At 40.2% G+C, this 27,944-nt stretch overlaps 2 protein-coding genes across 11 annotated transcripts in view; both read left to right on the forward strand.

Annotated features, from left to right (window-relative positions):
• The first annotated feature begins 1,426 nt into the window (after positions 1-1,426).
• On the forward strand, positions 1,427-4,351 carry LOC120544202 (gap junction delta-2 protein-like). Its single transcript, XM_039777817.1, has 2 exons — positions 1,427-1,582; positions 2,101-4,351. The coding sequence occupies exon 2, from the start codon at positions 2,103-2,105 to the stop codon at positions 3,219-3,221; it is 1,119 nt and encodes a 372-aa protein (XP_039633751.1). The 5' UTR covers positions 1,427-1,582; positions 2,101-2,102; the 3' UTR covers positions 3,222-4,351.
• A 230-nt stretch (positions 4,352-4,581) lies between these two features.
• The window catches only part of LOC120544010 (unconventional myosin-XVIIIa-like), a 62,930-nt gene continuing 39,567 nt past the window's right edge, over positions 4,582-27,944 (forward strand). For 3 of the 10 annotated variants that reach the window (XM_039777491.1, XM_039777495.1, XM_039777492.1), the window contains exons 1-17: positions 13,795-14,017; positions 14,748-14,982; positions 15,126-15,149; positions 15,490-16,299; positions 18,503-18,592; positions 18,802-18,873; positions 19,678-19,704; positions 20,725-20,784; positions 21,685-21,772; positions 22,627-22,733; positions 22,826-23,002; positions 23,142-23,352; positions 23,464-23,606; positions 23,780-23,880; positions 24,051-24,114; positions 24,745-24,889; positions 27,434-27,604. In XM_039777491.1, coding sequence (XP_039633425.1) covers positions 14,944-14,982; positions 15,126-15,149; positions 15,490-16,299; positions 18,503-18,592; positions 18,802-18,873; positions 19,678-19,704; positions 20,725-20,784; positions 21,685-21,772; positions 22,627-22,733; positions 22,826-23,002; positions 23,142-23,352; positions 23,464-23,606; positions 23,780-23,880; positions 24,051-24,114; positions 24,745-24,889; positions 27,434-27,604 — 2,329 coding nt within the window. In that variant the 5' untranslated portion in view covers positions 13,795-14,017; positions 14,748-14,943. Of the gene's footprint in view, positions 4,682-5,867; positions 6,936-13,794; positions 14,018-14,747; positions 14,983-15,125; positions 15,150-15,489; positions 16,300-18,502; positions 18,593-18,801; positions 18,874-19,677; positions 19,705-20,724; positions 20,785-21,684; positions 21,773-22,626; positions 22,734-22,825; positions 23,003-23,141; positions 23,353-23,463; positions 23,607-23,779; positions 23,881-24,050; positions 24,115-24,744; positions 24,890-27,433; positions 27,605-27,944 lie in introns of those variants that run through there. The other 7 variants (XM_039777497.1, XM_039777501.1, XM_039777499.1 and 4 more) reach the window with 6 other exon arrangements.

Below are 27,944 nucleotides of genomic sequence, written 5' to 3' on the forward strand. Positions count from 1 at the left end.
GTAAAACTGATGATTACTCAACCCTCAGAAAGAGTGTAAACTGACATGACCACACTGGAAATGAATCATAGCTGCATTGTATCATTCTGAAATCAAAGGTGTTTTATAAATTAGAATTTAATTTAGTCCTTGTATGAAAGGGAACATGTGATATATTACTGTGCAATAACAATAAATAACATATCTCTGGAGTTACTATACAGGCAGACAATATTAGGAATACAGGATGTCTGTCTGGTCAAATGACACATTCACTCTTATAGACAGAGCATCTGGGGTGTAAATTACAAGAACAGTAGCTAATGCTAGATGACCTTCATAAGCACCTAGGGCTGTCCTAGAGCCTCAGACAACTAAGATCAAATTTGATGTAAAATATCTTTATACATAAAAAAATGTCAAAAAAATGAACCCTCCCACTCAGCTAATAATTGGCATATGTGGATACAACAATAGTGTCTGAAAAGAGTGCTGTTTATAGCGAATTACTTGAGTGTTACCAAAGCACCAGGACTCAGATTGCGTGGCAGCACCAGCAGTGGTGGAAGAAGTATTCAGATCCTTTACTTAAGTAAAAGTACTAATACCAAGCTGTATACATACTCTGTTACAAGTAAAACTCCTGCATTAAAAAAAAAAAACTTAAGTAAAAGTATGTAAGTATCATCAGAAATCATTTTAGAAACTTAAAATGATCAAAACAGTTCTGTCAATCAACTAAATGTATAATCATCTTATCATTTCAGCTGTACTAAAAGGACTAACTCAATAAGAGTTCAATTCTTCTTCTAAACTGAATGCAGCTACTAAATATGAATGAAAATCAAATCTGAACACAACCCGCAGTTTATAACGCACTGAGCTGATTAAGATTTGCATCCAGCCCATACGTGTAACAAAGCCCTAACGTGTAGAACCACCGCTTGTTAATTAATAACTTTATTAGTTTTTTCAAAGAGGAATTACCTGCTATTTTGCTTTATTATTTCACACTCTTTTATGTAAGAGAATGTGAACAAAAGGATGGTTTAAGTGCCTATATTTATGAATGGGATTTGAGGTATAGGCCTATATTATTTGCTCCACAACAACCAAAAGTAAAAAAAAAAAGTGGACAGTTCTGATATTTCATCATTTATCATTAGTGACGTGAAAATGTATATAGTGTGATTCTTCACACTTGCACCAAGACCAAAGTTGAATCTTCTGGGAAACGAGACTAGTACTTCAGCTCTAAAATGAAAGTGGACACAGATCCCCGCTTGTGTCAGTATTGTGCACACTCTTTCCAGTACGTTCTTTGAACTCTCTGCTCGTCCGTGAATGGCTGTTCAGTAAAGGTGCCCCCATTGTACATTTCAATCTTTGTCCCACTGTACACTGAAAGCCTTTATTCACATACAGTGCAACAAATGTTTCAGTTAGAGTTAGGGAATATGTGTGGTCAGCCCATTCTCCCCTCATCCAGCTCAAAAGACACGATAACGTCCAGCAACTGGCTCCACTTGAAAATACAGCTATGCAGATTGCTTCCTCTTATATTTTTCCAGCTTTGGATAAGGAAAACTCAGATTCTCCAAAGGTAAGCTCCCCCAGGACAGGAGAGAATAATCCATATAAATTGATTTTGTTTTAGCTTGTTTGTTTTGTTTTTTAAAACTTTTTTAGGAGGAGATTGTATGAATTAGTTTGAGAATTAATTTGTAAACCTGGGATTTGTAGAAACACACATTCCCGTCACAGGAAATGATGTCTCATTGAATGTAACTAAACTCTTGTGAATATCAGAAACTGCTGTTAATTTACAGCTTAATGCAATCTCTGCTCTTACGTAATAGCATATAAAATACACATGATAACATTATTCTTGATTCTAGTGGATTTCTAGGTCAATATTGAAATCTAGATAATATTTGAAAGCCTATGCAAATGTGTCCGGTTTCATGCCCCTGCTTCCTTAGTAAAACTATTGAGTCAGATTGTATTTAGGGCATTTTTTTCTCCTTACGAACAACCACTTTACCATTTTATTATGATTCAGTCATTGATACAATCTGCCTGACTGCTGTAAAAAGTATTTGAACTATTGTGATTCCACAGAAATGGGAGACTGGTCCATTCTTGGCCGCTTCCTAACGGAAGTTCAAAACCATTCCACGGTCATTGGCAAGATATGGCTGACAATGCTGCTCATCTTCCGCATCTTGCTCGTGGCCCTGGTGGGGGATGCTGTCTACAGCGATGAGCAGTCCAAGTTTACCTGCAACACTCTACAGCCTGGATGCAATAATGTCTGCTATGACACTTTTGCTCCCGTCTCACACTTACGCTTTTGGGTCTTTCAGATTGTTCTAGTGTCCACACCTTCTATCTTCTACATTGTGTACGTCCTGCAAAAAATCACCAAGAATGAAAAGGTAGAGGATAAGAAGGTTGAAGTGGTACCCAGGTCCTCTCCTTTACTTGAAAGAGACAAACACATAGGCGGAGATAAAGAGACAACACTGGAAGCCGGCAGTCCTTATAACACATCCTATGACAATGAGGGGTGGAGCTCACAGGCAGGTGAGTGTGAGGAGAAGAGCCAGCTGGAGGATGATATTAAGGAGGTAGGAAAGGACCCAACCCAGCTCTCCAGCCAAGTACTACTTATCTACATCATACATGTTTTGCTGCGCTCCATCATGGAGATAATCTTCCTCATTGGACAGTATTACCTATTTGGATTTGAAGTTCCACACCTGTTCCGCTGTGACACCTACCCCTGTCCAAACAGGACGGACTGCTTTGTGTCTCGAGCAACAGAGAAGACCATCTTCCTCAACTTCATGTTCAGTGTCAGTCTAGGTTGCTTCATCTTGAACATTGTGGAGCTGCATTATCTAGGCTGGATTTATATTTTCAGAGTATTGTTCTCCGCATGCTGTACATGCTGTGTGTCAGATCGAAAACCTGGGCAACAGGTGGATTTGTACTCCGACAACAACCCGCTCTTGCTTGAGCTCAAACACTCTCTACGTGGCAGGGTCGTTTTGCAGACCACCTCTTCCGTTTCCCGGGACAAGAGCAGTGGTGTCCCAAACCAAGGCCCGGCCATCTCCTTTGAGACAGACTCCACACTGGAGTGCACTTCGAAGAGAAATCCAGATGAAAAGGAACGCAGCAAGAATAGACTGCTCAATATAGCCAAAATAGGAAGAGGGAAAAAGTCTTGGCTGTAAATTATTTCAAACCATATTTTTCTTTTGTGTTTTGTATATATATATATATATATTACTTCATCTGAGTGCCTTTTATATCTCTAAACTGATTTAACTTGATCTTTTCAGGATGGATTAGTTTAAGAAAGTTATAAAGTTATTGATTATTAAATTGTTTAGAGGGAGAAACTGTGACAGATTCAGTGTATTTGTTTCTAGTCACAGAAAATCTTAACATTAATAATCTGGAATTGTGGAATGATTTGGAGATGTTGCAAATTGTTTACCATTCTAGGTTTATTACTGTAGAGGGAAGCACTGATATTAATGCAGTGCAACATTTTATGACAATGTTTCTGTATATATATATATATTCAATGTATTGCAGTGATGTATTCATACCTCCACTTACTCATACACTTACACCACCCTTGTTAAAGAAGCAAGGGCCACAAATGATCTTTTGTAAATAGACGGATGGTGAGTTTAAACATCAGAAACTTCATACTTAGTTGGCCTGTTAAGCAGCAATGCCCCAAGGCTCCGATCTGGTCTTATGTATATGTTGGTCAGGTTCTCATTGTTTTGTCCTTCTGCTAGAAGCCACGTTTCAAGTTAATTTTACTGTAGGTTACCTCTACCGTAGAGTGGGACAAAAGGCTTGATTTTCTTTGACTTGACCAAATACATCTGACATTATTCTTGCTGTCCTGCATGGCAATTATATCCCATAATGTATAGGTCTTCAAGAGCTTAGGCTGAAATGTAATCAAATGTGCAAAGGTCTTAAATGTATAAACATGGGATTTAAAAGAACATTTTATATTTTATCAAATTTAAAATCAGCATCCTTTACAATATCCTGTCAAACCTCTAAATTAAGACGTGGAGTCTGGGAGCATTTACCTGTGCCTGTACCTGCACATTCACTGTTTCAATAAGTAAAAAGACCAGGAGGGGTCACTGCTGTCCGATTTACACTAGTGCTGCCTTCAAGTACTGTTGTAATTATTACACTTTTAGAGCAGTTTAAACATTTACGACCCAAATACGATTGTAGAAGGCTAGATTTGGCACGATGTGTCCACATGTAACATATAATAAAGATGGATTGCATGAAATCAGTATAAGTAAAAGGTGGTGAAAGCATTCCTTGAATGATTTAGTCATTTATTTGGTGTTCTTCTATGCACATATATTCACGTTCCATTTTCATTTTTCGTCTGTAAATATATATATATTATACATGACTACTAACTGTCCTTTTTGAAACAAAATTAAAATACAAACATGAGATTGGTTGTATCCCCAGGTCGTTTATAGTCGACCACACTTTTTTTTTTTTTTTTTTTTTTTTTTTTTAATCAGAGTTTACGGCTAGCATTTGAATGCATCAGAAGTACATGTCTCGCACCTACTGTCAATTCCAAGGAGGAAAATTCTGAAAACTTCAAGCAAGACAACAACGCAGGCAATTACAGGTAGGTCACTGTCATGTCTGCTAATAGCGTGTAGGCCTACTCTGTGTTATTTTATATAAATGACATTGTTACACTCTCTACTGAAAGTGTTCCCTAAGGACACCGGTGCTAGAAAAATGAGGGCAAAGCAGCTTAAAGGGAGAGCATTACGGCCAAGCCCTGGACTATTCGCAACCACAACCTAGCTATAGCATGTGTACAGTAAGTTCAGTAAAGGTAACAATCAAGAATGTTTTATTATTTACAATCTATAAATATTGTATAGAAGTGCTGAACGTGATTTTATTGCTATGTCATAACCTCTGTGACCTCAGGAGATGTGATTAAGTGTGGATTAAGTGCGAATTTACTGTTTATGTGTTCACACAAGCTATTGTATGTGCACAAGGCATTCAGCTTTGGATTGACAGCCTCGTGCACATATGTTCAGATGTTCTGCATCACTTCAATTGCGATGCTGAACATTTGACATTAAGACAGATCCCTTCCAAACAGTGTCTGTATGTAGGGCAACTTGAAATGCATCGTGGCTTTGACATGTGTCAGTGTATAGGACTAAGAGAATACATCTCAAATCTATACTCCAAAAGAGTACATTCATATTTGTAGGTCATTTCCTTTGTTGAGACTGTAATGCATCACTGAGTGATGTCACAGTATACTTTCCTTGTGATTTAAGTTATGTCGATGATACTTTGGATGTGTTAAAAAGAGTTATGACTTTATTAAGTGGGCCTATTTTATCAAATGTTTTATGTGTTGCAACAATAAGAACAACAACAACAACAACAACAACAAGAAAAATGTTAAAATTGACATGCCTTCTTTACTTTATGGGGTTGGATTTATTACATTGTCACAAGAACACAATAAATACTGTACTTTTTAAGGCTGATGTCATATTCTATAAATTGAAACATAAATATAACAAACAGGCTATATTTAACTCAAAGTAAATAAAGGGTTTAAAAAAGCATCCTATGAAGAATTTACTGTATGTACTGCAATTTTGTTTTGCACATCTGTCATCATACTGTATGCGCCATTACAGATGTGCATGACTAAACAATATTGGCCAATAATCGGCATGCCAGTACCTTAGTCAGGCGAAACTAAATTAGACGGTTCTATGAAGCTCTCAGCAAACATTTTCTTAATTTTCTCCACTTTCTCCTCTTCCTTACAGATGGCATTATAGGACCATAGCTGCTGTAGATGCTCTCTCTCTCATTGTTTGTATGAAACTGTCCTTTTGTCGCTGTAAAGAATTCAAACTGGCAACAGTTTGAGCATGTTTCACCTAATTAAGAAAGACAAGGAGAAGGAGAAAGACGTGGTTAAGAAAGAGAAGAAAGAAAAGAAAGAGCGTATGTCCCAGGCAGAGTTAAAGAGCCTGGAAGAGATGAGCATACGTAGAGGCTTCTTCCACCTCAATCGAGGGAGCGCTAAGAGGGACTCTCGGGGTAAGTTGGAGATCTCTAGTCCTATCCCTATTAAGGTAGCTACCAGCATGGAGCTCAGCCTGACAGACCTGGAGGCTGAGCGGCTTCACACCAACCTGGGGCAGGATAAGGGGCAAATAAGTGCAAGTACCTCTGGTGAAGACGTGAAGGGAAATGAACTGGATCACCGTCGCAGCTCTGTAAAAGAGAGAGCAGCTAAATTTGGGGAATTGGCCAGGTTGAATTCTGTGGTAGGCCAGAGGCACGTGTCTTTTTCCCGGAAGAGCAAAGAGGACAATACTTTGGAGGCGTCAAATCTTTGTGGGCAGAACTGGACTACATCTTTGAAGTCCCACTCCAACCCAAAATCCACCAACGTGGTTCACATTCCTGAGATGGTGGAGAAGACTTTCCCTGGTGCAGAACTGCAGTTGCCTATGCTTGCTGCTCCTCCAATACCAGATCCAAGAGAGCTGGAGATACAGCGGCGCAACACTGGGGACTTTGGCTTCTCTTTGCGGAGGACCACCATGCTAGAAAGGCAGCCTGATGGAGGAGTGTGTCGCCGTGTGGTGCACTTTGCCGAACCAGGTTCTGGGACCAAGGACCGGGCTCTGGGCCTGGTGCCAGGAGACAGGCTCGTGGAAATCAATGGGATCAATGTGGAGAACAAGAGCAGAGATGAGATCGTGGAGATGATCCGTCAGTCTGGAGAGACAGTCCGGCTAAAGGTGCAGCCGATTCTGGAGCTGAGTGAGTTGAACCGCAGCTGGCTGAGGACCACTGAAGGCCTGCACAAACACATCTTTGATGTAAGTACTACTGTTGAATCATTTTCAGTCCACCGACTGAATAGATTCTAACTTCCACATTTAACACAAACACAAATTCCACATTTAGGCTACTGATTCTCTTTCCGCAAGGCCATCAGATAATTTTATACCTGTAAGAGCTGCTTTTCTGTTGGTGAGGATTTCACTTTGGGTCTTGTGACAATTTCCGACTTTTGAAAATGTTTCTCCATATTTGCATTGCAACAACTGTGTTGTTCTGGTGCTCCTTGAGCTGCGTTATTTGGGTTTTTAAATATATACCTGCGTAAACGTTACTAAAATCACCACCTAAAATTACTGTAAATGCCAGCCTTTCTTTCTCATTTTGGTATTTCCTTCTAAGTATGTGGTTTTGCGCCCACATGTAGTGGATTAAAGAAGCCTGGGTCATGGCTGGAACTGTAATGACACTGGTAATGAGCCTTTGTGCTTGTATGTATGGGGGAGTGTGTGTTTTGAAAGAGAGAATGTGTTCTGCGTATATATAATCCCCCCTCCCTCCTCCCCAGTCTTTTGACACCAAACAATAGGACGCTGAAGGAAACAACGGCCCAAACGCCACCACAGACCATGGCCATATGGTCTTGTAAGACGTGGCTGGCAGCCCATTCAGTTCTTTTCACTCGGATAATCATGTGCAACATGTAGAGGAGCATCAAGTTAAACTCTTTATTAAGTGGCACAACAAACACCTTTATGCATTTTTAAGTATCTTAAGACAGTGGTTGACATAAACTTTGGTTTAGGTTAGGGCTGGACAGTACACTGTTATTTGAGGTATAGCAGTAATGTGTCCACAGTGCTTTTGAGTTTTATAGAAAAAATGCCTTCAATTAGGGCTGCACGATATGAGGAAAATATTTAATTGCGATCATTTTGACTGATATTGCGATTTGATTCACGATTTTGGAGGGAATGATCGTTTTTGTGTCATTATTCTCATTTTCATTGAAAATGATTAACATTGAAAGAAATTAAAATGATTATAGTGTGATTTTTGCGAGGATCTGTACCAAACAAGTGGTTTAGTCTGTAGGATACGATTGGTAGGCCGGGACGTCTCTGCAGCACCACAAGACTTCATTCAGAATGGTTTGACACATATGTTGCTATCAACAAATATTGCGCCCCCCTGTGATTTGTATATTGCACTAGTCCATATTGCGATTTCGATACAATTGCGATTAATTGCGCAGCCCTACCTTCAATGTGTACATTGGTAGGTTATATTATGTAATATAATTAGAACAAAATACAATAGACAGTTTTGATTATAAGCCCCAGCATAATAATTAGGCTATGTAATTAGAACGTCACACTACTATAATTTCAGTTTAAAAGCGGAATACTATTGGATATCATTGAACCTTGGAAATTAAGAAAATATCATATATTATTTTTGTCTATTGAACAGCCCTATTTTAGGTAAATTATTGTATGTCTTTATTATGATACATGATATATGAACATAGGCCCTATGTAGACTATTGAGAAAGATGTTTCAATCAGTGAATGAATTCCTTTTAACACCTCTACATTGGGTCAGTTGTTAGATTTATTCAGAATCACACTTCAAGGATGGTGAAATGATAATAGACTGACTGACTTACTAACTTACTAATATACAAAGTTTTTGTGCAATAAAGTAGAGATGTCTCCTTCCTTTCCGAGCACATCAGAGTTGAGAGTTGTGTGGGAATTCAGTGCTTAACCCATATTGTGGGGCTATACTTGGTTATTTGTTCTGGCACATACGTACGATGTAAAAGGTGCATTGCAGCACACGGCTGGCGTTTAGAAATTTGAGACATTACAACAGTGACAACAAATAACACTGGTAACACGTGCTAGTGTTATTTTGTGAGGCTCACTTGTTTTAAGAACCATGTCCATCTTATGTAGGCTATCATAGTGCCCAAAAGTGACAAGTTATGAGGCATGTTTTTTTTAACGTATCGTCCCATGTTGTAAGTGTGGGAAAGGGACGTTAGTGATAAAATATTAAGTTAAACTGAAATGGTGTGAAGTGCCCTGTAAAACCGCAGGTGTGAACTTGATATGTGCTGATCGTTTTGGTGTGTATCACATTGTCTCTCCATCTATCCAATACTTTACCCATGTAACCATAATTTTAAGTTATGGGACCGTACCTCTGTGGTAATGCATATGCACACAGCCAGAGACACTTTGCTTTGTCCTACATTCAACTTGTCTTGATGATCATCATAAGACAGGCCATTTAAAAAGCAGAAAATGTGCATGTGAGCGTGACCTAGAACCAACAGCACTATTTATAGGTGGTTATAATAAGATCTGGATTCCAGATCTAGAGCTCTGCAACACAGTTAGAACCATATGTGATGCATGAGGACATGTAAAGGTTACAAAAATAGTGACATTTTCAGAAATATTCTTATTTCTTGCCAAATATAAGGGGAGAACTTTAATACCACTCTCATATCTGTCCGCTAACAATGTTGCTACAGCCAGAGACTGTTCGTCTAGCTTAGCTCAGTCCAAAAGTAAAAACATCTGTCTACCAGCATATCTAAAATTCACAAATTAACATGTATCTCTGTGTTTTGGTATCTATATCTAGTTGTGGTTTTACCAGGGTTTATGTGACTATTTCTTGACTTTGCGGAGTCTTGTCATCACTGTGAGGTTACCAGGCAACCAGCAGTGATGGTGTAAGCGCAAGACTGCAGTTAGAGTACAATAATAAGAAGCTGGTTATTGAACAAAAACTGTCGGTAACACTTTATTTGAAGGTATCTACATAAGCGTGACATGACACTGTCATGAACACATGACACTGTTGTGACACAGTCATGACACATGAACCCTAACCCTGACCCTAACTCTAACCATAACTTGTCATGACAAAAACCGAATGACACTTCCTAAAAGAAGCGTTATGTCATAAACGTTTATGACTTGTTTATAATGTTTATGACGCGTTCACAAAGTGTCATGTCACTCTTATGTGGATACCTTCAAGTAAAGTGTAACCAAACTGTCTGTCTCTTTCTGTTTTATCATTATATGGTTTCTGATTAGAGTAATATAATCTCAACATTTGCTTATTTGGTATCCAAATGGTCAGTAGTAGATCACTTCTCAAGAGAAGTAAACTTTAAATGTGCCTTGACATTAGAGCTGGGCAATATATCGATATTATAACGATATCGTGATATGACATAAGTGTTGTCTTTTCCTGGTTTTAAAGGCTGCATTACAGTAAAGTGATGTCATTTTCTGAACTTACCAGACTGTTGTAACTGTTTTATTATTTGCCTTTACCCACTTAGTCATTATATCCACATTACTGATGATTATTTATCAAAAATCTCATTGTGTAAATATTTTTGTTAAAGCACCAATAGTCAACACTACAATATCGTTGCGGTATCGATATCGAGGTATTTGGTCAAAAATATAAAATAATAAATAAAATATATATATATTTGATTTTGTCCATATCGCCCAGCCCTACTTGAAATTATACTGGGCTTAAATTAAATGATTTCATGGCCAAGTATGCGCAGCTGAGCACATGAACCCTTTGTCCATTGGGTGGCAGCCATTGTCCACACCACATCAGGCTAAAACAACTCTTTTTCTGTTTTGTCCCTTCTGTCTTATTTCCAAAGCTTTTAGTGTCTTTCCTGATTCACTGTAAGTTCTTCATCACAGACACTGAGCATTTAGACCACTCAGGCCAGTGCACATCTAATGACTGAGATGACACCACTGGACTCAGATCACTGTTATGTAACGTCACATTCACAGTTAATATAACTGAAATGAATACGTTTAAACTATTGGAACAGGATTTGAACCCTTTAAAACAAAGATGTGAATGTCTTTAATGGTCATACGCTTAAGGTCTGCAATGTTACAAACATTTGACCTCAGATTCATATCTGCTCTCTTAAAGTTTTTACTGGGAATTCTGTCTCGGTTTTAACATGGGAAAGATTTGAAGAATAAAAAAATGCTTAAAATATCCAAAACCAGTCTGGATGGGAACTACTTTTGGGATCATGTTGCGCAACAGACTCTCTGAGTGGGACTGTGATACCCTGTGTATCTTTTCGTTGTCATCCAGACATTCTGAAGGGAGGGGCACTGGTAGACAATTTTCCAGGTAAATTAATTGGTCCTAGGCATTATAAAACCAAGTTGAGATGCTGTTTTTGCAGGGGGCTCTCAACAAATCAGTGGTGCCAAAAAGGGCTGTCCCTTGACCTGGTTAGTGTCTTCATGAACACCATATGCCACTAAGTTATTATTATAATTTATTTGGCAGAGCTAACTTGACATTTATTTGATACGTTTTATTACCATATTTAATACTTATTTCTACACTGACTTTAGGTCTCCTCGTTTGGAAGCTGGCGGCACCACTTGTAATTTCAAAACACAGTTTAAATATGGTATGATGGGTGGTTGGTTGTGATGGTATGGTTGTGACACTGCAGTGACAAAATCTGGCCGCAGGGTGGCCCATGGCTGACCTGATGTCCATATGTGGTCGTCTAATATCCCTGCATCACTTTTCTCTCATGCCGTACCATTCCCTGTCTTTCTGCAGCCCAGACACAGTTTTATCATTTGGAAATTAGCAAATGGCGTAATCTCCTCCCCGAGCTGCCCATTTAAATCACATCATCCCCCTTTCCAGTGGGGTGATGCTACATAGCAGGGAGCATTTAGTACAGGCATGGATTAGAAAGAGGTGGGGCTTCCAAGAATAAAGCTGTTTGCTTAATGATAGAGGTTATACTTAAGATTCCCTACATTCTTTAGTTTACATGTATTTCATATTTCATAATGTAATACTTTTCTTGCCCTGGTTTCAGAAGTTGACCTCTCATGTAATTTTGTCAGCTGAAAAAAAGTCACTGTGACTATTTTGACTGCAGTTTGACATATTAAGACAGACATACTTGACATTCTTGGGTGTGTGACTGAAACCATGTCTGTCAGTCAATGGGACACAGACACTTGTCAGACACACCCTCATCTTGTCAGCCAAAATAAAGGTATCAGCCAAGAGCTTTTTTTGATTGAGCATCATTATTTGTTTTATTATGCTATTATTTGTGTCACTACAAGCAGATACAATGTATATACATACTATTATGCATTCCTGTTTTATTGAGATTATCAATGTGTGCTATTACAGTATGTGAACACCATGACAATTGTCTTTTGCTGTTACATGAGACCATTTTTTATTTCTGCTTAACCCAGGAAGCACAGGTGAGATCACACCCGAGTTAAAATAAGCTGCTCCTTAAATCATGCCTATGTGGCCTACTTTCAGAGAGAAATTCAGATTTTCAAGCCTATTTACTATTACTGAGTAAATTCTGGGTCACATCCTGGACTTTTCAGAGAACTGCAGATTGCCATGTCCAGTGATTCATTTCTGCTCTTAGCTCCCAAAGCATGGACACGTCATGGCATGTGATTTCTGCCTGCTTTTGGATTACACTGTATGGAGATATTAATCTCTACATGATCAGCTTCCATCAATAACTGTAATACTTTGATTTCAGGGATTGTGTCATTCTGTCTTCAGATTTTCACAGCTTTTCTTTATTTGGTTTCTTCTCCTTGTCGGCTCTGCCTTTTCTAACAGGGTTTTGGTAGATCAAGAAATAGCAGATATGGTTGTGGACAAACCAAGTGTTTATGTTGTATTTGTTTCCAATATGATTCACACAGATTTCATGAAATTGAAGGATTTAACTGGGTCAGAATCAGCAGTGTTTATGGTGTATAGAGTCCTTAATCTTGCTCTGCACTAACCATATGTAGACAAACAGTCGACATGATGCTGTGTCCCAGTAACTGACTCTGGGGATTAGCAAACTGTGCTAGACAGGCTGTGTGTTTGCCTGGGTCTTGATGAGTGCTAATATTTGAGCTTCTGATTTTATCACGAGAAAGAAAGGACTTGTAGCTGAATTATAGGATTTTTGCAGGAAAGTTCCATTTTTGCACATTACAATCGAAATAAAAAAGTTTTGCTTCTCATGATTCTGAATGAATTACTTCAACAAACTCCCACAAGTACTGGTTATGTGATAAATTAAACTGTTAATAAGTTTATGAATAAGTAAAGGGCATGCAAAGATTGGATTAGCTCATCACTGCCCAGCCAAGCCTTTTGCTACATTTCCATGTATTCCTTGTGTGGCCTCACTCCATGACACCAATACTATCTGACTGGTCTGTATATAAGCAGAACCCTCTGTGAAATAGAGGTTAATACATGAGTTTCTAGCTCCCTCTTGTGGTATTAAAAGCATAGTGAGGAACATGCGTTACAGATATTATAGACATGTTGATGCCTTCGATGATTTATCTGGTTTATCTGTCCTTTATGTGTGCATCACTGTAGCTGCATAGAGAGAAAGGTTTCTTACCTTACAGCGAACAAAGATGATTCTTGTTTGATGTTCAGATAATAGTGTGTATGCTTCACACTGTGACAAATGCCTACACATCTTATTGTGGAGGGGGGTGGAAGATTAAATAAGCTTTCATTCAATTTGGAGTCTGTTTGGAGAAGGACATTGTTGCACTCAGTACTGAGCCATAGATATTTGCATCATCTCTCAATTGCTTAATTGTGTTGTAGCTTTTGTGTTTTCCACAAATGGAAAGGGCATATACAAGTTTGTATTTCACCTGATGAGGGAGACCACCTCACTAATTCCCTGTAGCCAGGAGAAGAGAGTGGCAGTGAAAAGTGGCAGCGTTAATCGATGTGCTTCTGCAAATTCTATTTATAACCCCTCTGTATTTCAGCAGCTGTCCCTCTTCTCTCTGCCCAGCGCCTCTCACATTACCCCCCTCCACTCCTCAGACCACAGCTTTACTTTACTGTGCTGACTGTGACCCCGCCCTAGACATTGCCCTCCCACTCACTCAGAACTAGTGATTGTGAGCTCTTTGCAGACCCAGGTCATACCCTGCCTTGGCCCAGACTGCACTGCTCCAGTGACAGAGCGAAGATTGGAAGGTTAACCAGGCCTAAAGAGAAGGTAATGGGCGCGGCGGGCCTCTGGTGGACTGTGTGTGTGTGTGTGGTGAGCAGTGTGCTCTGGTCCGGGGGTGTACATGCTCTGCTTAGCAGTTCCATTTGGGCTCTGATGGCGTCTCAGAATGGCCTCCTTTTGCTGCTGAAACTATTTATAGGAGTGGACTCTGATGAAAGCACGGCCAGAGATGGTGAAACATGCTGCTGCCCAACTCATTTTTGCTGTGTCTCCTCAATGAGGAAACTGTTAATGAAAAGTTTGGGCAGGCATTCTACAAATGTCAGCATGTTGCATGTTTGCCTTGTTATTAAGTATGGGTGCAAGTGTGAGAATCGCAAGCATGTTTGTTTGAATCCTTTGTCAATTGGCCACTAATATAGCTGGCTTTAATGGGTTTTGCTATCGGCAACACTTGTGTCTGGTGTGTGCAATAGTCATATGTTTTCTGATAGATTTTGTGTCATCACTACAAATGAGACAAATTACCAACATAGTATGTAATCATTTTAGTGTGCAGAGGTGAAGGGCAGTTCTTCATACATAGTTATAGTAATTGATTGTGAGTGAGGCCCACATATTATAAATACCACTACTGCAGATGATTCTTAAGTACAGACTTTTAGTCCTGTTTGCAGTGTCTTGTTAGATCTTCATGTTCATGCCTCCCACTAGTCTCTTGTAGTGTGATGAAAGCAAACCATTTCATTATGTTGTTCATGTGTTCTGTCCTCAGGGCTGCATGGTCCCCCTGCCCTGTTGTGTGCAGAAAGCAAGTCTACAGTATCCCACTGCTCACACCTAAATTTCCATTCTTCATCGCTACGTGCAGTACATCCTCCTCTCCTCTGCTGTCTCTTTTTTCTCTCATCATTCCATATATTTATTCTCCACGTCACCCTGCTTGTTTCCATGACTTCTGGCCTATCTCCATGGCGTACAAATCACGCTTTTCATTCTGGGAGCAAAAGGGAAGTCTCGCTTTTCTGTTGTTTTTGCTTTTCAGTTCATATGTGCATGCTGTTGCTTGTTGAATTTGTGAACTGTTGAGTAAGAAACGCTTTGGTCTGAATGCGTGGTTTGATCTTTTTTCGTGTTGCTTCTTCTTGTGTAGGTTAAAGTTGAGAACAAGCCAGATGTAAGTGTTTTTCACCTGCATGCACTACTTCACACTACTTCACATGATGACACCAGTTTTGTGTGCTGTGGTACAAGATAACAGAAAGATAGTTGATCACTAATCATGATCACAACCTTCTGCTAGCTAAAGTCAGGTGACTCTGGAACACAAAAGGTATCACCTAAATGCATCATATGCAAACACGAGTTTGAGTGAGGATTTTGAGATACACAGTTTGAATGATCCTTTATACACAGTTTCTGATCCCAGAACCTGCTGTTGAAATGTTTGGCAGTTTATCTGCATCAGCCATGGGAATAATCTGCACTATTGTCTGCCTTGCTCTGTTTGTTTTCAGTCTGATGTAGATAGTAGTCAGCCTCAGGCAGTCACTAAACCCGGGCTAGACACAGGAAGTGGTCCACAGTCAACTGCACCATCAGCTGAAGAGTTAAATGGTAACGTTGCTATGGGCGGTTCAGACACGCCGGGGGAGGAGCAGAGCTCTAGTGGTAAGAAGGTGGTGAGGGTTGTGAGAAGAGTTGTTAGACGCGTGGTTCCTGCTGGGACGGTAGAGCAGAACCCGCCCGCTGTTTCTGAGTCTGCGAGGGCTGCCTCTGCTACAGACCCGGCGCTCAAAACCACCAGAGCTGCTGGGCAGGACAAGGATGATATCTCCATGGGCCTCACCAGCCTAATGGGCAGAGGCAGAACCAAGGATCACCGGCCTCGCACCCGCACCCAGGACCGCAAAGAGGACATGAAAGAAGAGGCGAAGCAGGAGGAGGAGAAAGGAGAGGTGAAGGAAGAGGAGGAAAAACCTACTGTGGAAAAAACAGAGGAGGCCACATCCACATCTGTGCCCAGTACTACAGCACCAAACCCTGCACCACCAAAGTTTAACCCCCTCACCCCTCCAGCTGGATTCATCCCTGCTCCCAAACCCAACCCTTTGGCCCCGCCTGCTGGTTTCATCCCGCTACCCAAACAGAATCAGTTGACTCCTCCGCCTGGTTTCATCCCTGCCAGAAAATCAAGTCCGGTGCCACCAAAGCAGAACCCCCTGGCACGACCGCCAGGATTCATCCCTGTCCCAAAGACAGACCCCCTTGCTCCTCCTGCAGGGTTCATCCCAAAGCCTCGACCAGTCGCTGTAAAGAAACCCGAGGTACGGAGTGATAAAAGTACATGTTGCTTAACCTCAGGGCGGAGCATGCTGTGTGATAACAACACAGACATTACTGTTCATATACGTGCAACCCCCTGACAATGTTCATTACTTAATTTCTTACAACTAGCATTATAATACTACATCTCATCTTTGTGATTAACAAAATTGCTCTTTTTACATTTTCTACAAAAACAAAAGTTGATTCTTGATAAAAACAAGCCTTGATATAATGAAGCCACCCTGACTAAGTGAAGGGGAAGCAGGGTGCATGTACCAGCTCATGATCACGCTTCATCAGTGGGTATAAGGGTGTACTTAGGGTCTGCACTCTTGGTTGTCTGGTCAGTTGGAGTTGTCTGTGAGCACTGAGCTGTGACTCATTACTGTCACTTTCTGCAGGCAGAGCATTGAAGTTGTGCTGACCACTAAGGCAGGGGCTTTAAGGATAGTTTGGAATGCTTTTTAAAAAAACGGGAATCACAATAAGAATTCAAATGATATTCTTGTAAACTAATTGGTAGTTCTTGCCAATTAAACAACCCAAAAGAGTTGACCAGAAAACCAAGATCCCAGTTGGTCATGCATCACCATGTGCAGCTTGGACCTGTACTTGGATTATTAAATCCAGCTTCAGCTAAGGCTTTAATATTTATGTAATGTATTGCAGCTGTCCTTTCAGTTTCAAACTTGTATTTACGTCCATAGTCTCTCTTTCAATTTGTACCTCAGACTAGGTTATATTTTTGTCCTGTTATGTAGTGTCTTTGGCATTTTGTCTGCCAGCAGGCCATCTGAAAATTTGATCAACAGATGTCCATGAAATCTGGCGAACAGTTGGGTATTTGGCCTTGGAGCGAGAGATTTGATTTTGGAGATATGCACCTGGTGTTTTTGCTGAGAGATATTGTGTTTTTGACAGCTTTGGGATGAGGTTTAGGTTTCTAATATTAGGAAAGGAAGATGCGAACTTCAAAATGTTCTGCTCTCACTGGAGCCAATTATCAACATGACATGTTGACATCAGCCATTACCATGATATACAACTAAACTATCCCTTTAAGAAAAATCCCTTTAAATAAAATCAAAATTAATCAGAAGTAAGGATTTTTATCATGATTAAAATGTTTTTAGCAGCACTACCTCAACTTAAAAAAGAACTTAGATGCAAACAGAAGAAGATATTGGATCAAACTAGATTTATACATCCACAAATGCACACAATTACATAGCAAAGTCATACAAGTTGATGATTTAATTTCAGGTGCTACTCCCAGATTCCTTGGATGTTGGTGCAGTTGTATGAGATTTCAGCTGAGGCAATTCTCAATTATTTAAAGGTTCCATGACATTGTGCTCTTTGGATGCTTTTATGTAGACCTTAGTGGCCCCCTAATACTGTATCTGAAGTCTCCTTCCTGAAATTCAGCCTTGGTGCAGAATTACAGCCACTAGAGCCAGTCCCACAATGAGCTTTCCTTAGGATGTGCCATTTCTGTGTCTGTAGCTATTGAGGAGGAAAGAAGGGGGAGCAAGGTGGAGGGTGGGGGTGTGGCCTTGACCAACTGCCACTTTGCTCGTTTGAAAGCCATGATGTCTCTCTCTCATGGGTGGGCCAAATTCTCTGGGCGGGCAAAGCAGAGAAAGGGGAGATAACCTTGCTCCTTATGACCTCATAAGGAGGAGATTCCAGATCGGCCCATCTGAGCTTTCATTTTCTCAAAGGCAGAGCAGGATACCCAGGGCTCGGTTTACACCTATCACCATTTCTAGCCACTGGGGGACCATAGGCAGGCTGGGGGAACTCATATTAATGTTAAAAAACCTCAGAAAGGGACATTTTCATGCCATGGGACCTTTAATTACTTTAAAGTCATTTGCAACAGCTTGTTGCTTAAGTAACCACTGACAAACAAAAGCCTTGAACCATTATTCTTTTGCTGCAACGCTTAATGATCCTTTTTTAATTCTCATTTCCTGATTGAATTAACTGGAAAAATAAATTAGCAGGAGCAAACATACCTTGAAGTTGGCAGTAGTTCTGGGTGTGTTGAATTGAATACAGAGTTAAAAGAAAATACTCTGAGGTAAAACATAAATGCCATTCTCATCGTCATCTTCCCGTGTCATTTCCATCTCTGTGTGTGCACGTTTGTCTGTGTTGAACTCTGTGTTTGTGGATATTTGCATATATTGTGTAAAGGTTAAGGAGACATCTTGTCCCCCTGTGGCCCCCGATGGTAAGCCGTCATCTGTTGCACTGCCCCAGGCTCAGTCTGTGCCGCATGAACAGGTGTGTGCTCATCTTGCTGCAAAATTACACTTAACAGCGTGTGTTTCTGACATTCAAAACCACTAGACATTTTTTTTTTTACATAGAATGCCTTTATATGGCCACTCAGTTTTTCTAAAGTGGACAATCATAGCATTTTTCTCTGCATCATTGATTTTTTTCTTTCTGGCTCCCAAATTGCATTTGCTGGCCCTGCTATCCAACTGTAGGTCCCAGGGCTGATTCCCTCTGAGGAGGATTACAAGCGTGTGAGGAGGATCTTCGCCGTCGATGGCAACGATGTAACTTCTCTCTTTGCAACTTTGTTTGGTTTGCACCTGCCATGCTTTAATAAAGCTTACCCTGTTACCAGCCTGAGTCAACTGCTTGCTTCCCCAGATAGATTGAAATGTGTCCAAAAATTACCCAGGTCCACGGCTGTCCCAAGCTGTCTGCCAATAGGGTTCCAATTTCAGGGGTCCCCTGCGTTGTTAGCTACTTGGTGTGAAATCTGAAACTTTGAGACCAAAGAGATATTTTCTCTGTCGCACAAGTTATGGAGATGACTTCAAAATGAGTTCAGGAGAAAATAAAGGCTTTCTGGGCAATATGAGCTCAACCTGTGTTCCCTGAATGTTTATGATATATTCTGGAGAGAATCACATTCTGTAGATACTTTAATAAAACGGATTATTATCTCCATTTTTGGATCCCATAAATGCTTTCTTAAATGACATGCTGTGTGATTGGTTTGTAACACACTTTTGTTTCGGAAAAGACAACAGTATGAGTGCTCTGTGATTATCTTGCCTAATGCCTTCCTCTCATTCATTCTGCAGAATGAACTGCTTTGTTATAAGGTCCAGAGGAGCACCTGCGTACTGTATGACGATGTAGTTTGCCCATTGTGATTATTTTGGTAGTGCCTGATTATATGGCAGTGTCTGGTTATTTCTTCTATGAAAGTTTAGAGCTATGCAAAGGCACTTAATTGTATTCCTTCTCCTGTTGTCTCTTATTGTGTCTCATCATGGCTCTATTTTTGCTTCTCTGTGGGTCATCGGATCCTGACTTGCCGCCATCCTCTTTGCTGTTTGCATGGCTAGCGTGCCGGAGGCCGCAAACCCTCTCAGGTACTGCCTGTTCGACGGTGGGCTCGCCGCACTCCCTCGCCTGTTGAGTGCTGGAGTTTAAGCCTGTTCTTCTACTGACCCCTCTCCGCCCTACTTTGTCTGTGCCTGCTCGCTCATCTTTGTCCCCACGCTGCTCTCTTTGGTTCATTCAGGGTTCATGTGAGGGCCCGGAATGTAGTAATGTGACACAAACTAGTGGTTTTAGAGGTATCAACAAGATGAACAACAGCTTATTTAACCAGTGCTGCATTCAGGTTACAATGAACACAACGTGCTGCTGTGTATTGCTCTTTACACCCACATATAGATACAGAGGTTAGACTATACATATATATATATATACATATATATATATATATATATATATATATATATATATACTATATGTAGTCATATGCAACAGTTTGTCAAATACCATGCACTGAAAAAGTTCTTATCAAATTAGTTTGCAGTAATACAGCATATTTGTATATCATATTGCATTATTATATCCTTGTGATTATGCATGACCATACTTTCTCTATAGCTAAGTTCATTAGCATTGACTATACATTTTTTTTTTTTACAACTGGCTGAACAGTGCCCTGTATTTATACCTGACTGTGTACAACTAATCTTGTCAACTGTGACTGATAATATGACAGAGCATTCATTTTGTGCACAAGTCCCCACAGACCCACACACTGTACTTCAATGCACTTTGAAATCCCCGCTCATTAATGCATTGATATTGTAATTATTTTCATGGTGAATTACTTATGACTCACTTATTCTGCTAGCGTTGCTTGACTTAATAGTGCGTTGCTGAACTGCTGCTGGTCTCGCTGCAGGGTTTTGTATTATGTTTTTTTACTCATAATAATGTGTGACCTACTATACTTCTTTTTCTACACCATGTCATAATTTGCATTGTTTGAATCGTGCATTTGGAAATTGCGATTGAACGTAATGTTTAGCTGTTGAATTCAATCACTAAAAACACTGACTACTCAGTTGACTTCTTCTCCTTCCCTTCTCCAGTCCAAGCTGGTTGAGGACCCTGTGGCCATACTTCAGGCAGCACACTCAGCTGCAGCTAAGGTCTGATTATGGCTACAACTCATTGTAGTTCTGGTTGCATCCCCCTGTGTTTTAGAGTGATGTGTGTTTTGTGGTTTTTGTGTGTGATGAACTAGTAAAGGTGTGTGGGATGATGGCTCATTAGTTAGTGAGGCAATCCCACCACCAGGAAAGCCCGGCTTTCATTTTCCCCATAGCCCTAGCTGTTGAAATATCATGGAGCACTCTGCAGTCACTACCTGCTGTTCTTACATCTTAACCAGACAGAGAAAAGATTATGCACTCTTGGTGCAGCTATCCACTGTTTATTATGTTAGCTTGATTGCAAGTCTGAGTATGTCTGTTCCGAAGCATGACTCACTCCAAACACTTGACTTGATTTGGCTGTTTTTGTTTGTTGTGTTTGACATTATTTATGTGTTTTCTCTGCGCAATTCCCCATAACTCATGTATTTTGTCGAAGTGACATACTTTGTTGTGATAAAACACCCCTGCCTCACACTCTGTCTGTGATGTTTTTTTGTAGCACTCTCCACAAGTTTAGTGCACACTCTGTGAGCTCTGAATGGTGCTTTAAAGGGGGAATTATGGGAACTGCAGTTCTGCCATGGAGGGCTGATGTGTAATGGTCAAAAATGCCTGAGGTGACATATGAAAACAAACCAACTAACAACAATTCCGGCAGGTTTTCACACTGAAAGAAGCCCTCTGCCTAACGAATGCAGTTCCCCTTATATGGCTCATGTACTGTAAATGTGAACTGCATGTTAGTCCAGTGTCATTTGTAGGATCCTTGTGGAGGTTCATTATGCAGTTATCTGATTTAATCATTAATCTTTCATTTTACTCCTTTATTTTGATATGTTCAATTATTGATTATACAAGTCTTTCTCATTTTGATTGTTAACCTGTTTCTCACAGGGAAAGACTGAGGAGCAGATAACGGCAGAGAGAGCCTGGTATAACACAGAACCAGTATGGCTTGTCCACAAGGATGGGTTTTCCATGGGTTAGTACAAAAGTTGGTATTTAAGTATCTGTATCCATGTGTCTTTCTTTAGATTAGTATTTTAAATGTCCCATATTGTAAAAAGATTTCCATGTCTTTTTTTATCATGAAGAAGGTCGAGGTGCGAGTATCAAAACGTTCCATCCACAAAGAAATGCACAGAGCCCGTATTTAGAAACGGTGCATTTAAACGAGCCGTCAAGATGTACGGTTGTGATGTCATATATAGGCCAATAGGTATAAAGTGCCGCTACGATGCTGTTACAGTCATTCCCTGGCTGCAGTGACTGTGCAGAGTGCAGATGTGGAAGACCCGGAACAGCTCACCAATCAGAGCAGACAGGGCTATTTTGGGAGGGGGGCTTAAAGAGACAGGCGCTAAAACAGAGCGTTTCAAACAGAGGGTGAATATAGGTATATTCAGACAGACAGTATGAGTGTTTTTTGAACATTAAAGCTTGTAAACATGTTCTAGTAGAAACCCAAAATACAAGTATGAACCTGAACATGAGCATACTATGGGACGTTTAAAGCAAATTCTCAACTCACTTTCCTGTCAATGCTGGTGTGTCTGTTTCTGGGTGACATTTGATTGTTGGACTATTGTGGCGGGTTATTCAAGCTTAGAAACTGCTTTTGATATTTTAATGTTAAAAGAGGGCAACAGACTAGACTAGACCTCAGACTGTATGTAATTAGACTATGTTTGTTCGTTCAGTTTTAATGAAGCTTATACATTATTAAAAGGGATACAACTGCTACATTGTCAGACATGCAAGATAAGGTGAAGCTTTTGCACTCAGATTGAGATCACATGTCATGATAAATTAACTCCACGCTTTGTGGTGATGCAGCAACTCTCCTGAAGACGGAGGCAGGCAGTCTGCCAGAGGGGAAGGTAAAAATCCGCCTGGAGAGTGATGGATCTTTATTGGATGTGGACGAAGACGATGTAGAGAAGGTATTTAATCATCGAATCAACTCTGGACCACATTAATTATGAATGACATTGTGTGAGTACGTGTCCACTTTGACTTTGACTTTGAACTCCAGGCAAACCCTCCGATGTTTGACCGAGTGGAGGACCTGGCCTCTCTGCAGTATTTGAATGAGTCGAGCGTGATGCACTCCCTGAGGCAGCGGTACGGCGGTAACCTGGTGCACACTCATGCTGGGCCCAACATGGTGGTCGTTAACCCCATTAGTGCCCCATCGATGTACTCTGAGAAGGTAGGCTGCAGCCTGTGCATATAATGACGCAGCTCTTATGGAGCAGCAGAATGTAAGAGTGTCATCAGAAGGAAATAAACGTACAAAGATATTAATTGATATGTATAAGCTCTTTTCTGGGATTTTGTCTTCTTTCAAGGTGATGCAAATGTTTAAGGGCTGCAGAAGGGAGGACACCGCCCCTCACATTTACAGCATGGCCCAGGCTGCCTATAGGAACCTCCTGACCACTCGCCAGGATCAGTCCATTGTCTTGCTGGGCAAGAGTGGTAGTGGCAAGACCACCAACTGTCAACACATCATCCAATACCTGGTCACCATCGCTGGCAGCACCAACAAATCATTCTCCAGTACGTTGGAAAGGAACTCTAAATAAAAAAGAATTTGAATTTAGTGCATGTTGTTGCGGATGTATTATTAAGACCCCCCCCAAAAAGATTATTGTTGTTTGTTGTTTGTAGCAGAGAAATGGCAGGCTGTCTACACAGTTTTGGAGGCCTTTGGGAATGCTTCTACTTGTATGAATGGGAATGCTAGTCGCTTCTCACATATCGTTTCCTTGGACTTTGACCAGGCAGGCCTGGTGACCTCAGCCTCTATCCAGGTACAAATAAACACATTTATAAATTAATTGATTTAAATAACTGGTGCTCAACCTATGGATTTCCTACGCATGCATATCTGCTATGATCTCAGACTGTATGTCATAAACTATTTTAGATTTAATAAATGGTATTTTCTATCATGCTTATACACTGTCCTGCTGTGGCCCTGCAGACCATGCTTCTGGAGAAGATGAGGGTGACAAGAAGACCAGGGGGAGAGTCCACTTTTAATGTCTTTTACTACCTGATGGCTGGAATAGAAAGCTCTCTGAGGTCAGGATTAATACTATTATGCCAATTTAATGCACAATGCACCACTCAAGTTCTGCAATGGATTAATATGTTTATATGGTATTTTACTGCTTCCCTAACACTTATTATGTAGGCATTAGTAGACATGAGAAATGTTAATGACTTCTGTGTTGTTCTCATTTCGTTATCAGAACTGAGCTGCACCTTAACCACTTTGCTGAAAACAATGCATTTGGAATAATGCCTCAGAATAAGGTAAGCAATACCTGTTAATGTATTGCCTGTTTTTGAACAACCAGGAAAATGATTGGTTCTACTAGTTTTAAGCTGAATGTTTAAGTACTTTTATGTAAATGCAACTATATCTGGCTGGGAGAACAATTTATAACTAAGTGGTCGGTCCTCTTAATGTACATAATGCTACTCACCTAATGTCATACAGCAGAGTGTCATGATGGATTACAGGAATGAACAAAATACCAAGATCTGCTGATTATTTCAGAGTCTATAGTATCATCACTTAAACGAGCATTAAGTCACCTTTGACTTTTATCAACATCTGTCAGCGGCCATGACACTGAAGCTACATCACAGTCCTTAGCATAGTAATTAGGTGGCCTATAAAATGACAAATAATACTCAAATTGCATTTTTACATTATAAATGAGAATGGGTCTCAACAGCTGGTGGACTAATCACTGATATGTATCAACAACTATGCTGAACCTTTGCAGATATAATCGGTTTTGATAATCCTATTTTAACACATAATTTGACAAGTTGGTCAACCTCCTAGTATTACTTTAAGACGTTTTATTGAGGATTTTTTTTTATTGCTGATAGTACTAAAAGGAATATTATTTAAATATGTGTGCTCTCTGCCAGACCGAGGATAAACAGCGGGCCTCCCAGCAGTTTTCCAAGCTGCAAGCAGCCATGAAGGTTCTGGGGATCAGTGGTGATGAGCAGAGGGCCTTCTGGCTTGTCCTCGCAGCCATCTACCATCTTGGGTCTGCAGGAGCTACTAAGGGTAAGATCGAACCAAATGGTTTTCCATTTGATAAGCATCACTTATTCGTATGGATAATGTTAATCATAATATAACACATACCAGTAACAGAAGATGCAAAGGATTATCCTTGATTTATTCACATGACAGTACACAATGAACAAGCTAAAATGGCCCAAAATGACCCTTTTTAGCCAACATCCTTTTAATAACACTTTATGTAATCTAAAACATGTCAAGCCTGCATTATCTCACTTTAGGTAACAGCTTCAGTGTGATGCAAGACAGCTGTAATCCAGATAACTGAATTATGCATTTGCTGATGTTTCACATTGCACAGGTGTTGTTGCTCTACTACACTGATCCACAGCTCAATAATAAAAAGTTAGGCAGGAAAACTTTGGGGAACTGTTTAGGTATTCATAATATTTTCCTGGTCAATACAGAACAGATTCTTATTTAAACTAATAGCACTTCCAAATGAAAACTCACTGAAATTATTATTAAAAATGATCCTGCTTGCTCTGGCCTTTACGGTCTGGGCTGCTGTTAATAATGTTAATAATGCTCAAATACAGCAGGTGAAGTGATGCATTGTACTTTTTCCTCTTTAACCTCTGTCAGGTTGACCTTAATTAATCCTTACAGAATGATCATATTAAATAATCAAAGCGCTGTTTGCGCTACAGCAGCTGGAACCACTGGCAGAGTCAGTGGTCAGGAATCACTGAAACACTCAAGGACAGAAAAACATCAATCTGATTTTGGCCTTCAGTCTTGACAAACATGTAATCCTATCATGAGAAAGCATCGGAGGACGAATGGGAACAGCAGTCCTCTTAAGCATGAGGATGTGTTCCTGTCTCAAGCTATTTGTATGATGAAACCTAATGTAAGAACGTTTTTATTGTTTCTCTAAAGTAATAGACCTGCCTCCCACAGCTTTTGACTTTCATTTTAAAATGAGATACCTGCCATTTGAAAAGACATTTTTATCATTGGTAAGCTTAGAATATTTTGTTCTGAAGTACAGTTACAGTTACAGTTGACGTTTGAAAGGATGACATTATACTGTGTTTTGCAAAGCAAATGTAATTGCAATCCAAATCAATTAACCTGATGACTTTCTATGTTTTGGAAGCAGTTCACAAACACAGTATATCAGAATAATATATAACTTACAAATCACAAGGAATGTATAATAGCAGTGACTCTGTACTTTTGACATGTTTGTTCACTCTTCACTCTCTGCCAGCACTGTAATTGCCAGTCACTTATGTAGAATTGCTTACCAAATGATTGTTAGTGATCCCCTCCAGCTTGCTGCCAATCTTTTTGATGGCAGTATAACACCATCCAGGAAGAGTTATCAAATGTTCAGCAATTATTATCGTCCCATAATACAGACCCTAACAACTTCTGATCGGCAAATTACTGGGTGATTTATGGACTTAGGAGTGCTGTCTTCCTGTTAAGCACACAGTGGTTCTCATAAGGAACAATGCATGATGGGATAAAAGTTAGGACCAAGATTCGACACATTGGCATCAATTAGATTTCTATTCCCTGTCTAAGAGAATAATTATTTTATTCATAAAAAATATTCTGGACCATTAAAAAAGGTTTTTACTGCTAGGACTTAGTTTGTGTTTGACTATCACACACAATATAAAATGTTCATTGGCTTTGCAGCTTTATTGTGTAACACTAGAGGGCAGCACTGGTCTCTAATCCACCAAAACTAATTAAAGGGACCACCTGAAATGAACTTTTCTCTGTATACCGTACTGTCAACACTTATATTTAAGAGTGTAGGATTACCGCACTGTGAGTCTGGGTGCTTTTTAAAAGCAAATGTTATACATATGTAGTTTTTTTTAACTTTTAGAGTAAAAAACACACATACACTCCTTAATGTTTGATTGAGCAAGATCCAGATATGTAGGCAAACCCAATTTCCTCTTTTTGATGAATGTCTATCAAAGCAAATATTTAAATGTCTCTTCTTGTCTTTACAACCATCCTGCTTATCATCATGAAAAGTATGCAGGGCCTCTGCAGCGCTGATGAAACAGATAGAGCCCACTGCCCTCTGTGTGAAATCCCCCAGTTTCTCGCTCAAGTCTTAGAAGATAGCTCTTCATGGTGGATTAAAACTGAAGTTTGCACTCATATCTGCATGTTTCCATCACTCAGCCACGAGATTAAAGAGAAACTTGTGTTTCCCAACAGAGATCTTTATGTAAATAAATGAATTATGTCCCCTAATGATAAGTTTGCTCTCATTCTCAAGATAATAAAAAGTGCAAGACTTTTTTTTTTTTTAAACATGAAAGAGTAGTTGTTGAAGCAAGTGGATTTTTCAACTGTAGTTAAATTAAATGTATTCAAGTCACTCAGATTTTGAGCATGCTTTTAGTGCATGTTCTCACCAGCTGTGTCAGTGCCAGTTTGACCAGAGACATAATCCTAGCTTGGCAGGCTTGTCACAAAGATACCAGGCTAGCCATGTGCCTGGGGTGGTTGGCAAAAAGGCTAATGGAGGTTTTCATGCACGTGTCTCAGCTGGCAGGAAACAATTTGCACGTCATGAGTGGGCTCAGAAGGCAGCCTACCTGCTGGGCTGCACCCTGGAGGAGCTCTCCTCCTCCATCTTCAAGCACCAGGCCAAGGGCACTCTGCCCAGAGCCAGCTCCATTCGCCAGGCTTCGGACGAAAATGGCACAGCAGATGCAGGTACTCCACCGACCACATTTACCAACAGACTCGTTGCTCTTCATTCCTCACAGCCCTCCCTCCTCTCTTTTTTTCTTTGTCACTCTCACTTTGTTTCCACACACACACACACACACACACACACACACACACACACACACACACACACACACACACACACACACACACACACACACACACAAAAACACACACACACACACACACACACACACACACACACACAAAACACACACACACACACACACACACACACACACACACAGGAGGGAAATTGCATACTCTGGAGAAAGTAAAGCTTATCTTAGTAATGAATACCACAGCTTTACAATGGCTATTGACA

The sequence above is a fragment of the Perca fluviatilis genome, chromosome 16, assembly GCF_010015445.1.
Source record: "Perca fluviatilis chromosome 16, GENO_Pfluv_1.0, whole genome shotgun sequence".
NCBI classification, from domain to species: domain Eukaryota; kingdom Metazoa; phylum Chordata; class Actinopteri; order Perciformes; family Percidae; genus Perca; species Perca fluviatilis.

Excerpts from the sequence above, each read along its gene's own strand:
- LOC120544202 (XM_039777817.1), top strand. The coding sequence starts at position 2,103 with ATGGGAGACTGGTCCATTCTTGGCCGCTTCCTAACGGAAGTTCAAAAC.